At 37.3% G+C, this 13168-nt stretch overlaps 1 protein-coding gene across 1 annotated transcript in view; it reads left to right on the top strand.

Annotated features, from left to right (window-relative positions):
* LOC149152070 (uncharacterized) overlaps positions 1 to 11584 on the top strand; it is a 136906-nt gene extending 125322 nt beyond the window's left edge. Inside the window, exons 7-16 of the mRNA XM_089443364.1 lie at positions 2657 to 2793; positions 4516 to 4577; positions 4665 to 4791; positions 4903 to 5046; positions 7083 to 8926; positions 9423 to 9559; positions 9965 to 10733; positions 10903 to 10967; positions 11094 to 11131; positions 11262 to 11584. Coding sequence (XP_089299490.1) covers positions 2657 to 2793; positions 4516 to 4577; positions 4665 to 4791; positions 4903 to 5046; positions 7083 to 8926; positions 9423 to 9455 — 2347 coding nt within the window. The 3' untranslated portion in view covers positions 9456 to 9559; positions 9965 to 10733; positions 10903 to 10967; positions 11094 to 11131; positions 11262 to 11584. The remainder of the gene's footprint in view (positions 1 to 2656; positions 2794 to 4515; positions 4578 to 4664; positions 4792 to 4902; positions 5047 to 7082; positions 8927 to 9422; positions 9560 to 9964; positions 10734 to 10902; positions 10968 to 11093; positions 11132 to 11261) is intronic.
* The last annotated feature ends 1584 nt before the right edge of the window (positions 11585 to 13168 follow it).

Raw genomic sequence — 13168 nt, 5'->3', positions numbered from 1 at the left:
CCTTGCATCAAATACCACAGACCGAATACCTCGGACTAAATACCTAGGGTCAGTGTCATGGTCCAAAGATACCTTGGACCAAAGCCTTGATTTTCCATCCCATATGCGCTTTTCCTTCTATGAAAGTGCGTGCATATGTATATGCTTCTTCTGTTCCATTAGCCCACGTGTATATGCTCTTTTTGTATAGTGAAACCACGTATACAACTTAACATACCTTGAAATGTCTTTTTTCTTCAACTTCTTGATTCTAATCTGTAGTCCTTTGTTCCTTCATCCTATTCTTTTGTACCATTACTTTGTTCCCTCTGAATAGACCTGTTATAATGTGATTTTCCATTGTACATTACTTCTAAGCAGATTCCTTTGAACTGCCTTGCATTTTGTCACATCTGTAAACACAACTGCCACTATCACATCTGATATTTCTTCTGTAGATTCATCTAGTTACCATATATAAGTGAGTTGTTATGCTACAAGTGTGTTTCCATCAAGTACAACACATGCATCATAATGCCAATAGATGTTACATTCTCTTGTCACTCTACCTAACTTGCATGGTCAAATAGGTGAGGTTAGGTGTAATTTCTAGATAATTTACCATTAATAGATGGAATGGCTAAACTTACTCTTCTAATCCCATTTTTCTAGTCATTCTTTAGATTAAATGAAGAAATTTTCAATTCCCAGATGAATTTCTATGAATAGAAAGAATAATCAACTACTTTTGTGGTTATCTCCTATGATGCAAGAGCATTTTTCTCTCGGGCCAAAACCAACATATAACTCAAGCCTGGGTCTTGAAATTTGTCCAAATGGGACTTGTCATTGTAAATATTTATTTTCCTAAGTTTTAAGAGGTAGTTTAGAAACAAATGAGTAAAGATCAGATGTATTGGACCATAGTGGTAGATTTAGAATGGGATTCTAGGAGTCTTGTTGAGTCATTTAGGATCTGTAGAAATCTTAGGAGATCTTGAAGATATTTTGGATCTAGGATAATATTTTAGGAGTAATGTTTGGATTTGAATTAAATTGAGGTTCAGGAGTTTATTTGTATATGAATTATAAAGCTCAAATGCATTAGAAAGGCAAAATATATATATATATATATATAGAAGATAATCGATAGGAATAGGGGAATACTCAGTAGAGTTGAAGAGGCCACTGATATAGAAAATCAGTCCAAGAAGAGATTCATTACTGTAAATATTGCTTGCGAATATAAAAAATCAATTCCGAGTTTATGTGGGATGCTTGGGTTGATTTGTGTATTTATCGAATTGGTTTGTTGAGTAACAATCCTTTGTGGTTAAATTGTTAATAGTGGATCCTGGTTCAATATTGATTAAAATGTATAATGTCTGTGTGAATGTGATATTGTGTTGAGATCTACAGATATCCAAGAATGGAGCCATAGTTATATGTCTGGAGTGTTGGAAGAGGCCGACTGTCAATCATAGGAGAAATCGAGAGTTAATCTGAGAGCGAAGAAGATCGAGAACATTGAATGAGGTAGATGTATGAGAGGCGCGTTGTAATACAATTCTGCATATACAATTCTACATAGACAGTACTGTTGTTCCTTAATATAGTCCAACATATACATTCCCACCTTCTTTGTTATCGTGCTCCAGTTCTAAGTGTTCTTTTATTCTGTGTGTTAATTTAAGTGTGGAAAATGTTGGCTGCACAACGATTTGGAGGTTTCTGCATAGCTACGAGGATGGTTTTTTGTAGTCAACAGGGTTTTTACAACAACCATATCGAGAAATCATAGAAGCAACAACAAATCCAACTAATTTGGAGACATTACTTCTATAATACTCTGGGTCTAATATTTGTAGTTGACAGCAATGATAGAGACCATATAGTTGAATCTAGAGATAAATTTCACCGGATACTGAATAAGGATGATTTATGTGATGTTTTTTTCCAGATCCTATGAATGCAATAGAGATTACTGAAAAGCTTGGTCTACATCCTCTGCCTCTGCATCATTAATATATCCAGAGTACTCATGCAATTTTTAGTGAAGCCTTTATGAAGGCTTGGATTGGCTTTTAAACAACATTGCCAATAAGGCATAAAACTGGTATGCATCTAATTTCTTTTTGGGCATGGAGTATATTAGTCATGAGGTCGATTCCTTCAGATTACAATTGACAAGATCTTGATTTTCTTGGTAGCTTGATTGCTATGAATTTATCAACTTTGTTGTTATTTGGGGCTTCATTCCGCCATGTTAGAGGGGGCTCACCATAAAATACTTATATAGAGGCCTTGTTTTTTCCCTCTTTAAGAAGTTGGCCATGAAAACATCTGAAATAACTATATCTATATTTTTTGAGGTCTAGAACAAGGTGGATTGCTTGAAGAACTCATGAGATATTTGGCTTGTATATGCGGAGTGGCTTTTAAAAGGTCAAAAAGAAGTTTTATGAACCCATCCGGGTGTGTTTTCAATTCAGAGCGCACTATAATCAGAGTTAATCCTGGGATATGAGAAGACTATTCTTAGGTCTGTATTATTTGGGTAGTTGCAGCCATATGGCTGCATCATTTGGTATCAGAGTAGAAGGGATTCTATGTGCAATGGAAGAAGGTGCGAGTATGCTGAGAATTGGTAAGCGTTTGGCCTTTATATTTTGTGCAGGTACCAGTCAAGGAAGGTGAGAAGACTTGCATCAGTCGAGAGAAAGGAGCTACTGAAATTGGAAGCGGAACTTCATATGAAGTTGGAGGTTTCTTTTCGAAGACTTCTGAAAGGATTTGGTGTTGAAGTCCTCAGTTGTGATAGTTGAGAACCATGTCGGCCATCATTAGCAGTATTAGTGGTTGATTCTTGTGTACAAAATAGTAATAGAGGAAGTGGATTTGTTCTTACAAAGTGATCATAGCTGGTAGACTGTGATTGTTTTCTACTTTGGGAGTAGAACTGGACAACAGAACCTGGAAACTGTAACATAAAAGATAGATGAGGAATAATTCTAGCAGTGTGTCTGATGATTTTATGTTGAATACAGGTGGCAGCAGCTATATATTGAAAGAGTATGCAGTTGAAGCATGGTAGTTCAGAACCTGAGATATTTGTTGATGTGACAATGGATCATGGCTTATAAGCATGACACAAGAGAAGTTTGCAGAGAACAAGCCAGCCAAGCAGCAAATTGATTAAAGAGGTATGAAAGTTTGTTTAATGATTAGCAACAATTGAATGAGTGAAAAGTTTGGCACAAGACTATAGTAGTAAGACTGTAGGAAGAACTTTTGGAAGTTCTTGGAGTATAGCAGGACCTTATTCTAGCCAAGGCTTTGAATAATCAGGAATAGAATAATCTTTAAAAGAAGTAAGTACAACAACTAGAGAGGAGAGCAGGAGTGCTCAATACAAATTTTGAGAAAGAGAGGACTTGGAAACCAAGTAGAGGAGAAGCTTGGTAAGAGATCAACTCAGTAGGAAGTTGATTGGTTGCAGGTACAAAAGATCACACAGAGGAGGAACTTTACAACAAGGAAGCTGTGATTTTCCAGCTGAGGTTGGAAAGATAAAAGAAGCTTGAGGAGAAGGTAAGCTCAAAAGAAGGTTCTAGAAAGAATCTTTGAAGTTGACAGCAATCCAAGTCCAAAGGAGATGGCTTGGTGAGGTAATTATAACAGGTTGGAATATACTTTCTATTGTAGAGGTTTAGTGAACAAGGAAAAGTTTATGAGAAGAAAAGATGACTATGGAATGTCATGTGGAAGGCTCAAAAGAAGGATACAAGATGAAGAAGAAGGGTGCTAAAGAAATCTACAGGAAACAGATGACTCAAGAGGAGCTTGACAAAGAGATGGCTGAGTTAAAATAACAACTCGATGTACCAAGGATGTTACTAGAGGAAAACCAAAGACAAGGGTGGATCTTGAGGAAAAAGACAGTGAAGTGGCTTGAGTTACATAAAAGGCTACAATAGAGGCAAGTAAAGTGGCTAGTGGAAAAACTCAGAGAAGATGAGTTGGAGATGGAAGTTTCCATTTATGAAGCAGAACAGGGTGAAGTTTTGGGTGAATATGAAGAATGGAGATCAGTTAAAGATCTCATGAACTATTGGGATAGTTCATGGGAGCATGAGGAAATGTGGAAAAAGGTAGTAGAAAAGGTGATAAAGCCTTATATTTTTTAATTTAATAGTTTTGATGTGCTTGCAGGCTTTGCACAGGATGGGCAGTCTTTTGAAGCTGTCATAAAAATTGATTAAAGTCTAGAAGAAAAGAAGGATGAAGAGTACCCCTCAGAATACAAAAATTCTGAAGCAAAGTATGATGGCGGATGCCTCTTGAATGAGGAAAACATTGACCTATTACAGTAGAAAGAACTCATTGATGAATTGATATTTGGAGCTGTTACAAAATAGGGATAATTCCTTGTGGAAGAAGGAGATGAAGTTGAGCCTGAAGGGCTGATATGTGAAACATCAATTGAGGTTGTTCAGCCTTACATTTTTAAAACTAACAATTGGTGTATAAATACAGGGATTATAAGTGCCAAAGAAGGAAAGTTCTTAAACACTCTTACACAACATGGAGTTGATGAAGTATTTCTTTTTGAAAGTGTAAGGAGAGAACATAAACTTATTTCTATGGAGATAACTAAAACAGAATCGTCTATGGAAGACAATTAGATTGAAGAAAAATCACTGAACAATAGTGACCATATAAAGGATGAATCTGGAAATGAAGAGAATTGTGATAAAATGCTTGCTAAATATGAAGAGGAGATTGCATTGCTCGAAAAGTTGCCAGGAGAATGTGACAATAGAAAAGAAATGGTTACAACAGTACCTGACAGTAGAAGAGAGTCTCTAGTAGTCATGGAGACAAAATAATGTTTTAATTTACAAACCAATAGTTTGTTTGTAGGTACAGTGAATAGCATTAATGAGTATGATGTTGTGATCAAAGATATTGAACAGAGGTTGTTTGGAGATGAGCTAAAAGTTTACAAGAAACAAGAGGATATGGATGTAAGGTTGGTAGTAAGAATCCAACAACTTCAAAGTGAAGGTAACTAGCAGCATGTTAAAGTTAAACTTGAAGAAGATAAAAATTTTGAAATTTTTATAAAAGAAAAAGTTCAGTTACAAATGTATAGTATTTGTCAGCTGGAGGATGAAGTGGATAAAGAAATTGAAAAGCTATGGAAATTAATGGTGAAGCATTTCAAAGGAACACACAACAAGAAAAAGCTAACAATTAGTTTGTTAGACTTGTTGACTGAGAAGAATGTTGTAGGAAACGAAAAAGGAAAGCTACAGTGTAAAGTGTGGAAACCTCGAGGAATGCAAAAGACAACATCAACAACAAAGAAGGAAGCATTAAGGATAATGGCAGCAGTAAGGTACATCAGAGCTTATGAAAGGCTGCAGACAAAAGTTTGGGACCCTAGAGCTTTTCATCAGCATCTGAAATTACATAATCAGGAGATCATGAAGGTTTTCTACTTTGGGAGTCTCATGCAGGAGCATTTTTCTCACAGGCCAAAACCAATGTATAACTCAAGCTTGGGTCTTAACATTTGTCCAAATGGGACTTGTCATTGTAAATATTTATTTTCATATGTTTTAAGAGGTAGTTTAGAAAGAAATGAGTAAAGATTAGATGTAATCGAATTTGGACCATAGTGGTAGATTTAGAATGGGAATGTAGGAGTCTTGTTGAGTCATTTTAGGATCCTATAGAAAGCTTAGGAGTACTTGAATATATTTTGGATCTAGGATAATATTTTAGGAGTAATGTTTGGATTTGAACTAAATTGAGATTCAGGAGTTTATTTGTATATGAATTATAAGTCTCGAAGGCATTAGAGAGGCGAAAAAAATATATATAGAAGATATTTGGTAGGAATAGGGGAATACTCAATAGAGTTGAAGAGGCCATTGATATATAAATTCAGGCAGAGAAGAGATTCGATACTGTAAATATTGCTTGTGAATATAAAACTCAATTCCAAGTTTATGTGGGATGCTTGGGTTGATTTGTGTATTTATCGAATTGGTTTGTTGAGTAAGAATCCTATGTGGTTAAATTGTTAAGACTGGATCCTGGTTCAATCTTGATTAAAATGTATAATGTCTGTGTGAATGTGATATTGTGTTGAGATCTACAGAGATCCAAGAATGGAGCCATAGTTATAGGTCTAGAGTGTTGGAAGGGTTTGACCGTCAATCATAGGAGAAATTGACAGTGAATCCCAGAGTGAAGAAGATGGATACCACTGAATGAGGTAGATGTATTAGAGGAGCGCTGTAATACAGTTCTGTGTAGACAGTGCTGTTGTTCCTTAATATAGTCCAACATATACATTCATGCCTTATTCGCTGCCATGCTCCAGTTCTAAGTGTTCTTTTATTCTGCATGTTAATTAAAGTGTGGAAAATGTTGGTTGCACAACGATTTGGAGGTTTCTGCATAGCTGTGAGGACGTTTTTTTGTATTCAACCAGGGTTGTTACAAGAATTATATCGAGTAATCGTGGAAGCAACAACAAATCCGACCGCTTTGGAGACATTACTTCCAGAATAATCTGCGTCTAGTTGACAGCAATGATAGAGACCGATATAGTTGAAGCTAGAGATAAATTTCACCGGATGCTGAATAAGGATGAACTATGTGATGTTGTTTTCCAGATACTATGAATGCAACATAGATTATTGAAAAGATTGGTCTGCATCCTCTGCGTCTGTGTCATTAGTATATCCAGAGTACTCATGAAATTTCTAGTGAAGCCTTTATGAAGGCTTGGATTGGCCTTTTAAACAACATTGCCAATAGGGCATAAAACCGGTATGCATCTAATTTACTTTTGGGCATGGAGTATGTTAGTCACGAGGTTGATTCATTCAGATTAGAATTGACAAGACCTTGATTTTCTTGGTAGCTTGATTGCTATGAATTTTGCTACTTTGTTGTTATCCAGGGCTTCATTCCGCCATGCTAGAAGGGACTTGCCATAAAATCCTATTTTTTCCTTCTTTAAGCAGTTGGCCACGGCAACATCTGAAATAGCTATATTTAGGCTGATAGGCCTTCCTTTGAAACAGACTTTCGTGTTCCCTTTGTTCCTCGTGCTGACACCAAAGACTTTCGTCGTCCCTTTGTTCCTCGTGCTGACACGTGGAGAGTTCTGCAATCGCGTTATGTGCTGACACGTGGAGAGTTCTTTACCGGCCGTTACAAGTCGCAGCATTATGCTTATTCCCTTGCGCGGGTACCTTCATTTGCCAATGCCCGTTTCCGGTTAAATGCGGTGCCTCGAGCGCATAAGTTCGTGAGTGCGAGACGTCGCGGGATCAAAATTGCTTACGAGACGGCGCCTTCAAAGGGCGGTGGTGCTGAGGTCAGATCCCCCGAAGAACAAGAAGACACAGAAGAGGTCTCGGCTTCGGCATCGGCTTCAAAGGGTGGTGATGTTGAGATCGATTCCCCGGCAGAGCAACAAAAACCAGAGCTGGTCTCAGATACGAAATTGGCTTCAAAGAATGGTGATGCTGAGTTCAAATATTCCGCAGAAGAACAAAACCCAGAGGTGGTCTCAGCTATGCAATCGGCTTCAAAGGGGGCTGATTCTGAGATCGAATCCTCTGGAGAACAACAACATCCAGCGGTAGAGTCGGCTGTGCCATCGGATTCAAAGAGTGTTGACGTGGAGATCAAACCCTCCCGACAACAGCCAGAAGTGGCCTCGGCTATGCAATCAGATTCAAATATTGGTAATATTGAGATTAAATCCTTTGCAGAAAAACAACACCCAGAGGTGGTCTTGGCTATTGAATCGGATTCAAAGATTACTGATTTTGGGATCGAATCCCCCGGAGAACAGCAACACCCAGAGGTGGTCTTGGCTATTGAATCGGTTTCAAAGAGTACTGATTTTGGGATGGAATCCCCCGGAGAACAGCAACACCCAGAGGTGGTCTCGGCTATGCAATCGGCTACCAAGAGTCGTGATACTGAGATTAAACCCTCTGCAGAACAACAAGAAGCAGAAGTGATCTTGGCTATGCAATCGGTTTCAAAGAGTGGCGACGATGAGATCAAATCCTCCATACAACACCCAGAGGTGGTCTCAGCTATGCAATCGGCTACCAAGAGTCGTGATACTGAGATTAAACCCTCTGCAGAACAACAACAAGCAGAAGTGATCTTGGCTATGCAATCGGTTTCAAAGAGTGGTGACGATGAGATCAAATCCTCCATACGACACCCAGAGGTGATCTCGGCTGTGCAATTAGATCCAAAGAGTGGTGATAGTGAGATTAAACCCTCCTCGGAACAACAACCAGAGGTGATCTCGGCTATGCAATCGGATTCAAAGAGTGGTGAAGCTGAGATCAAATCCTCCGAGAAACACCCAGTGGTGGTCTCAGCTGTGCAATTGGATCCAAAGAATGGTAATATTGAGATTAAATCCTCCACAGAAAAACAACATCCAGAGGCAGTCTTGGATAAACAGTCGGCTTCCAAGAGTGCTGATCCTGAGATCGAATCCTCCGGAGAACAACAATACCCAGAGATGGTCTCGGTTACGCAATTGGATTCAAAGAGTAGCGATACTGAAATTAAATCGTTTGCAGATAAACAACAACCAGATGTGGTCTCGCCTATGCAATTCGATTCAAAGAGTGGTGATTCTGAGATCGAATTCCCTGGAGAACAACAGCACACACAGAGGGCCTCGGTTCTGCAATCGGATTCAAAGAGTGGTGATACTGAGATCAAATCCTCTGCAGAAGAACAACACCCAGAGGTGCTCTCGGCTATGCCCGTGGTGACGGAATTCTTTGTGGCAATAAACAAGAAGGACGTGAGTGCCTTGTCTGATATCATTTCAGACAAGTGCATATTCCACGACCTGAGTTTTCCAAAAGCTTTCGAGGGGAAACAGGTAAGTACCATTCTCGGCCAGAGCCAATTCTAACAGGACTGGAATGGTTATTATAAATTAGGAGACTACACATATTTGTGGCAGATGTTATTTAATTTGAAAGGTTAAATTAATTGTGTGGACACAGATGAGTTACCCTTTTTAATCAGTACAAAACAACCAAAAGGCATTGATATTGGCAAAAGAAACCAACTACAGATGGGGAGATCCCAGTTAGATGGTCTCTTATGCATAACATTTTGTTATATTGATAGATACCCATCATAAATCCTGATTTAAAGCTCTTAAGTCCTCCTTTCTCTCTTATAAGTGAATCTATCCTGATTCTATGCTGATTTTCTTGTAATAAGTATACTCTAATTTCATTTTTCCTGTCTAGAATAAATCTCATATTCTACTTTCAATATTCAGCGTTAAGCTGGATTTATGCAAACTGTATGTGTGCAATTTATGCTTCTTGAAATCTGATATATTTTGATTTGTACTTTTGTTATAGCTGCTGTTGCATGGGGTGCAGGGGAGCTTCTGAAGATTGAAGAAGTGGAAGTGGCTCCTCCACAGGCAATGGAAGTGAGAATCAAAGTGCATTATACTGCCTTGTGTCATACAGACCTTTATTTCTGGGAAGCAAAGGTATGCTATGAATAATTATAATTAAACATCAAGTTTCTGGGAAGCAAACGTATGCTATGAATGCATTGGGTCAGGCTGTTTTCTTTTGTGAAAACAATAAATTGAAGTTTATTGGACACAAAATTATGCACCAGCATACATTTTTGTATGCGCACCTCCTAATTTGTGCGGCTACAATTATAACATGCATACATTTGTTCACTTATCAGAATGAATTGTGTTGTAAGAATATTTTCAATGACCTTGTTGTGAATGAATGTGGTACATGCTAAAAACAAGAAGAGTATGCTGCTGATGCTTCTGCTGGTGATTGATGGTTTTATCATTTAAACATTCTAGGTCTATGTTCTGTCCTATTCACTTTCTTGCTAACAAATATATCTTTCGGGCTATGTAATTGTGCAGCAACAGGATGGGATGGGGATTTCGGAAAATGAGTTCAATTTAGATGGGGTATCGACTGGATAATGTTCATGTCACTTGGTTGAAACGGTGGATTTGCTCTACACAACTGTAGGCAACTGGAATTATCCAGCACTAAATAGCTGGCTTGCAACGGGTTGTACGTGCTGGTTTCATAGATTCATTTAAAAGAAATAACAGTAATTTACAAAGTCAGGAACATGCCTGAGAAAACCATATTAGATGAAAATATAGCAGAACAGCTGACCTTTGATTGCAATGGTGCCAATCTTGTAAAATTAGGGTTTACCCTATCCTTAGAGCACAATCCTGTACAATCTGAGTTTACCCTATTCTTAGAGCACAGGTGAACTAATTAACGTCTGTCTTCTTGTAATAAGGCAATTTGGAGCATGACCCAAGTCATCAAGATCGTTTTGCTACATTATCTTGATTATTCAGGATACCTAGAGGAATGGATGCATCTATGTTAACTTCTATTAACTTTGAACTAGCATTGTGTTGATCAGCCTTCTACAGTTTCTTCATAGTTGAAAACTACAATGAACATATATTGTCCTGCTCATTTCAGGTACCAGAACCGGGATATGACAAGTTTGAGCATATCCCTGATATCATTAGAGACAGGTAAAATCATAAGCAATACAGGAAGAGTTTCCATCAATAACGGAACTTGTCAATGGTCTGATGCAATTTTTGTAACTACAAGACTCGAGCAAGATGCAAAAACTGGGAATTATCATGAAAAAATGTACAACCTTGTTGTATCAACAGTACTGCCTATTTCTCATCTTTTACATACATTTTAATTCTTTTTAAATAATTGAATATTTACCATTATATTGACTTGAACACAAAAACATTAAAGCAATTCTGATTTGTTTTTCTTTTGTTTAAATATAATTTCTGCAACTTGTCAGGGCTCTTCTCGATTTGGTTTCCTTGGTGAAACAAGCATCTCTGCCCCTTAAAAGCCCTATCACTGGTACTATTTAACAATAGCTATTTGTTGCTATTTTATATTTTAATGAAAGTAAAAAAAGTTAAAAGAAAATTTTGAATTCAGCTATCTATACAAAATAAATAGTCTTATTACCTTGTTTGTTGGTAGGTTAGGAATCAGCGGATCAGCGAAAAAAATGGATGCAGGTAAAGATTTGATCTGTAGTTTGGTTAATATGGACCTGAAATACAAATAATTTTTTTCTCTGATAATCATCTGGCAAAACTGCTTCCTTTAAAGAGCTCTAGATACTTTCTTTTCTGACTGATTACACAGAGATTTTGAGCAAGAAAAGGATGTCTTGGAAAGAGAGCATCATAACATGAATAATGAAGCTGCTGCTATGACCCTGATGAAAGTGCTATATTTTCTGAAGCGACAACAAATGGCCATGGCAGCGAAGTAAGACCTCTAGGCTGATACAAATGGTTCCTATGTAAACATTCATACTCTATCATAAAATTGTATGTTGGAAGTTTGTGATGGCCAATAATGCTTTTGAATGATACTCTATAAAATGGTAAACATCAATAAGAAAGGTGCTAGTAGTTAGTTTGGACAATCTGGAAAAATTATGCGATAAGCTTTTTTACATCCTACACTGGCACTTGTGCATTCTTTTCTTATATTAGCCTGTAAATTATGTTTGGTGCATATGGGAAAAATATTCATAATTCAATGGCCCTGCCACTATCTGGCATCTAATGAAGGCAGATCAAACAACTCGACTCGAAATCTGTTACAGGTCATGTTTGATGGTTGGCTATTCCAAGACATCAAAGCGAAATGTTGGCCTTCTTATGATGTTGACATCATCAAAGCCTTTGCTAAGTCACCTTCCTTTTACAATTTTCCAACCTTACTGTAACGAACTGTAGAAGAATATGGTACTGCATGGCAATCCAATCTGTATCAAAATTGACAATTTTTGCTGTCAACTGCCCCTCTTGCAGTGAGAAAATATATTCTGACAACCAACAAGTACTTACATTTAAATTTAGCATACTTTTGCTCGATCCTGTGAATTCATTGCAGGCTCTGGATCTCTCAATTTAAATTTAGCATACTTTTGCTCGGTCCTGGGAATTCATTGCAGATTCTTGGATGCTACTGAAATGGCACACAGAAGGTTTACAAGAAATCTTATGAATCCAAGAGAATGTATCAAATTATTCTACCTTCCCTGTTTCAAAATCATGGCATTGTCTGCACTGAATCACTGATGATGAGTGTGGTGGGCATTGCCATATACTATATATTTATTTCCTATATTTACATATCAACTCTACTCAACTTTGCATCCAACTTAATCATAATAACTATGTGTACCTGTGTCAAACTCTTAAACTTGTTTCCAGAAGTGGAGCCCAGAAAAACTCCACAAAAGCATCATAATCCTATTAAGAGAAAGAAGATTGGAAGACTTCATTACTCACCATATAATCAAATGCACAACTATCCATGGAAACTACATTTATCAGCTTACCGGGGCCTTGAATATTGAAGCTTGTTGACTAACATTTTTCTTATTGCTAGGAAACACTGCTTGAAGCATGCAAACCATGCATTCCCATTGGTTTTGACTTATTGAGTATCTAACAAACATTAAGCGCTTTCCTCTTCACCGCTCTAGCAGATTTTTGGCATTGAAACTGAAACACCATATACAGAAAAGTCCAAATCCTTTTATTCTCATATACAATATCACCCTGTTTTTTATCCATTTATTTTCATATGCAATATCACCCTGCTTTTTTGCATTTCATTTCCTTTTAGCATAAATGCAATGCAAAAGAGAACATACTTCTAGGTAGGTTAATTTGTTTGCATTTTTATTTGCGGGTTTATTTTGATTTCTGAAATATTTTGGAATAGAAATGATTGAGGTAAAAAATTGATATTTCTTATTTTGGAATGGGGATTGCCAAGAGTTTCGCTGCTACATCTCGGTTCTAACAGCTTTGAAGGAAGCATTTCTAAAGATATTGGCAATGCTAGAAATTTATCTAACCTACAAATTGACTGTAATAGATTTTCAGGTAAGCTTCCATCTGAGATTGCCAAGGTAGGGCTTTTATCTGTTTTCAATGCTAGCAATAATAAATTTTTAGGAAGTATACCAGATGCGCTTTATCGGTTACATAATCTTGATGTATTGGATTTGCAAGTAAATTTACTTTCTA

Source organism: Pinus tabuliformis, chromosome 9 (assembly GCF_031772625.1).
Source record: "Pinus tabuliformis cultivar Carrire ecotype Pingquan chromosome 9, CPIR1, whole genome shotgun sequence".
Classification (NCBI taxonomy): Eukaryota; Viridiplantae; Streptophyta; class Pinopsida; order Pinales; family Pinaceae; genus Pinus; species Pinus tabuliformis.
The sequence above is the reverse complement of the archived record's forward strand: the minus strand, read 5'-3'. Positions and strand labels throughout refer to the sequence as shown.